This window comes from Brachyistius frenatus, unplaced genomic scaffold (genome assembly GCF_029030835.1).
Source record: "Brachyistius frenatus isolate BFR_SWC_R1_liver_20210118 unplaced genomic scaffold, ASM2903083v1 Contig_1, whole genome shotgun sequence".
NCBI lineage: Eukaryota > Metazoa > Chordata > Actinopteri > Embiotocidae > Brachyistius > Brachyistius frenatus.
In genome coordinates, this window is record NW_027210600.1 from 6,775,682 (window position 1) to 6,778,950 (window position 3,269).

Below are 3,269 nucleotides of genomic sequence, written 5' to 3' on the forward strand. Positions count from 1 at the left end.
AGTCGGGACTTGACGAGGGCAAAGGAGGAGGAGGGGATGATCTGAACTTGGGGAGGTGTCTAGTCTGGACCCGCTGCTCTAATTGGATTTAGGGGTGCCCCGCTCTGCTCGGCAAAGAGGTTTAGGGGGGGGGGACCCCCGTTCCTTGTGGTGGAAGTCTGTGTGTCAGGGGGCTTTAGAGGTGGTTGTGCTTGAGGGTAAAAGTTTTGTTTGTTTTGTTTCCCCAGCAGAGACTGGAGCATGATGTTTAGACTTCTGCTTTAAGCCGGTACCTGACCGCCATGCTCATCGGAGCTGCCGCCGCTTGTTGCGACGCAGTGAGTGTGGGAACGCGGGCGCAAGAAAAGACAGACGAGATGGAGGAAAAGAGGTTCCGTATTCATGTGTCGTGTGAACATCTGACGTGTTTATGAGTCAGATCGGTTCCGATCCAGCTGTACACAAACATCCTTTAAGAGCCTGTTCAGTTCAGCGTCATTAAATAGAGTATGTCTTTTAGGTTTTATGGGAGAAACAGGGATTTCTGGTCAAACTGTTTGAATGTGAAGTCAACTCGGGAAGGAAACTGCCCATTGTCCTGGTGGTTCTGCAGGTGTTGTGTGCACACGGTTGCATAACATTTTGATGGTGACCAGACCTGTGATTTTATTATCTGAGTTGTGAATGAGTTTGGCAGGGCGGTTTTTCAGAGAAGAACGAAGGCCTTGCTGAACAGCAGCAGACTACACCGGTGAACTCAGCGTGATGATGGGTAAGTCTCTCCACAAAAGCCAGAAACTCTGTTCCAGTTTGTTTCTCATTCTCTCTCCATCTGTGCTTCAGAACAGATTTGTCTTGATGGCGGGATTGGGTTTTCTGTGGAAGGAGGACAGGACTCCAGCAAAGGGCCCGGTCATACTGTCCGCCGGCTGCCAGGCCTTCAGAATCTCCTGAGTCTGGACAGCCGGCTGAGCCACGGCCGGGTTGGACGGCCCCAGGCTGGACCAGCTCGGCGGCTTCAGCCCCTGGAGAACTGGAGAGCTGGAGGTGTTGACATAGCCGCTGTTGACAGGAGCCGGGCTGGGGCTCAGGCTGGCGGGGCTCCCCAGGTTTCCACTGGCAGAGCCCGGCAGGGAGGCCGTGCTGTCAGGTGTGGGGCTGCAGGTGGACTCTTTGGACTCGTCGTCATCTGATGAAGATCTCGGCTCTCCGCTCTTCTTCCCTCCGGAGCTGCCGCTGGTGTTGCTGCCTGTGGTGCCACCAGAGCTGTTGACTTTGGCGTTGGCTGCGCGCTCCTGCTTACGGAATTTGGCACGCCGGTTCTGAAACCACACCTGTCAATCACAGACAGAGGCAACGTTTATTTTTGACGTTTGACCGTGTCGGGTAACGCGACATTCACGTCATTTTTGGTGAAGTTGTGCAGCCGATTAAAAGCCTGTTCCTCCCACCTGTACTCGGGCCTCGGTCAGGTCGATCTTCAGCGCCAGCTCCTCTCGGGTGTAGATGTCCGGGTAGTGCGTCTCGGCGAAGACCCGCTCCAGCTCCTTCAGCTGGGAGCTGGTGAAGGTGGTCCTGATGCGCCGCTGCTTCCTCTTCTCGTTCAGGCCAGAGGGGTCCGAGAAGAACTTGTAAGGGACTGAAGGGAGAATAATTATATCCGTTTAGTGGTTGAAAAGCAAAATGTTACATGATTGTAAACTTACAGAGACCGTGGACTACAATAACGAAAAAAAAAAAATACGCGGAGGCCATCATGCGTAAAAGAAGAAGGACTCCTGTTACGTCGTCGGATTTTTACACTCAGACATGTTTTTTTTTAAACAACGTTTTCAGAAGGTTTTTTCTTTTTTTTGTCAAAACGAAACTGTTAATCGTTCGTATAGGAGGTGGAACAATTGATTGATTGTTTTCAGAGGTAATTAGAACGGACAAAATGAGACCAAAAATATTCATTTATACCGGTTTTCTTTTTACTTTATTTAGCCTGAAACGTTTTTTTTTTTTTATATAACATTAACTAAGAGCTCTGGCCTCTGACATACATTAAATGAAGCTGAACTTACTCAAATCGTTTCTAGACATAAAAACGTAATGGGCTGTTTATTTAGCGAAATTATTATAACAGTGTTGGTGACCATACATTCTTAATCTAGATAGAAATATCACAATGCACAATTCAATTTAAGCCTGTCAAAAGTTCACCCGCCAGAAAAAACAAAACAAAAAAACAATGGATAATGAATGGAAATTCTTAAATTTAATTCGATTCGGATACAATTATGATTGTAAATAAATAATTATTTGTTTTAGTCGGGCTAATATTATTATTATTATTATTAGGCTATTATTATGAGCCCCTCACCCCTGATTTATTACAGATTGATGTAAATATCCAACTTTAATCTTAAAAATTCTTTTCGCTTTTCAACAAATTTTGTCACGTACGAGGTAACGCAGATTCATCATGAAAACGTGTTCTTTCATAAATTAATAATTGCAGCTATTCAATTAGAATTGAGTCTGTTAAAACGAACACAATGTAAAACAATTTAGGCCTACAGGCCTGAAATTAGGTGGTTAGGTCATCTCTAAAGAAACACATAGCTGACAATTAAATGTATTTTTAATTTTTATGGAATAGGCCAATTGTTTTAGAAATATTTGAAAAAAAAAAAAAAAAAGAAGTTCAGCTCATACAATTATTTCCTCGCTTTAAAAAAACAATTCAGCGTAACGCACAAGAATCGCCGCATCTTGTTTCGTTTATTTACAGGAGAATAACCAGCTGGACGTCGGTGTGATCTACCTGAGGAGTAAGGCGTGGGCTGGTGCTCTCGCAGGGCTCCCAGAGTGCAGCTGGCCGTGCTGAGCGGAGTGCAGCCCGGGTTGGAGAAAGGTCCGCTCCGGATCGGGTTGTACTGGAAGGAGCTGGCCTGGCTGCAGGAGCTGAAGTCCGCGTAGGCCGACGCTTCCATTGCCGCCATGCAGGAGTCATAGGAGTTCAGGTAGGAGTAATCCATCTTATACATCGAGGTCAGCCGGTGCAAAACACCGGTCTGCGAAAAAAAAATAAACCGGCGAGGTGACGTGCCAGTGGGCTTCAGGTGTGTCTGCAGCTGCCTTTTTTTTTTTTTTTTTTTTTTTTTTTTAACGTTGAAGGTAACGGTGAATGGAGTCGGAGCAGGTTTCTCTCTCCAGAATTGACCAACACAGCCGGTTCGTCTCTCCAAAACTCTTTGCAGCTCTGTGGTTTATATCTCACTGTCGCGCGGGTGTTTTTCTTGTAA

At 46.2% G+C, this 3,269-nt stretch overlaps 1 protein-coding gene across 1 annotated transcript; it reads right to left on the minus strand.

Moving 5' to 3' along the window:
- Positions 1 to 431: 431 nt before the first annotated feature.
- phox2a (paired like homeobox 2A) lies at positions 432 to 3,060 on the minus strand. The gene is made up of 3 exons (XM_069717141.1): positions 2,789 to 3,060; positions 1,431 to 1,618; positions 432 to 1,313 (listed from the first exon to the last, which is right to left on the minus strand). Exons 1-3 carry the CDS (start codon positions 3,009 to 3,011, stop codon positions 819 to 821), a joined length of 906 nt encoding a protein of 301 aa, XP_069573242.1. The 5' UTR covers positions 3,012 to 3,060; the 3' UTR covers positions 432 to 818.
- Between the last annotated feature and the right edge of the window lie 209 nt (positions 3,061 to 3,269).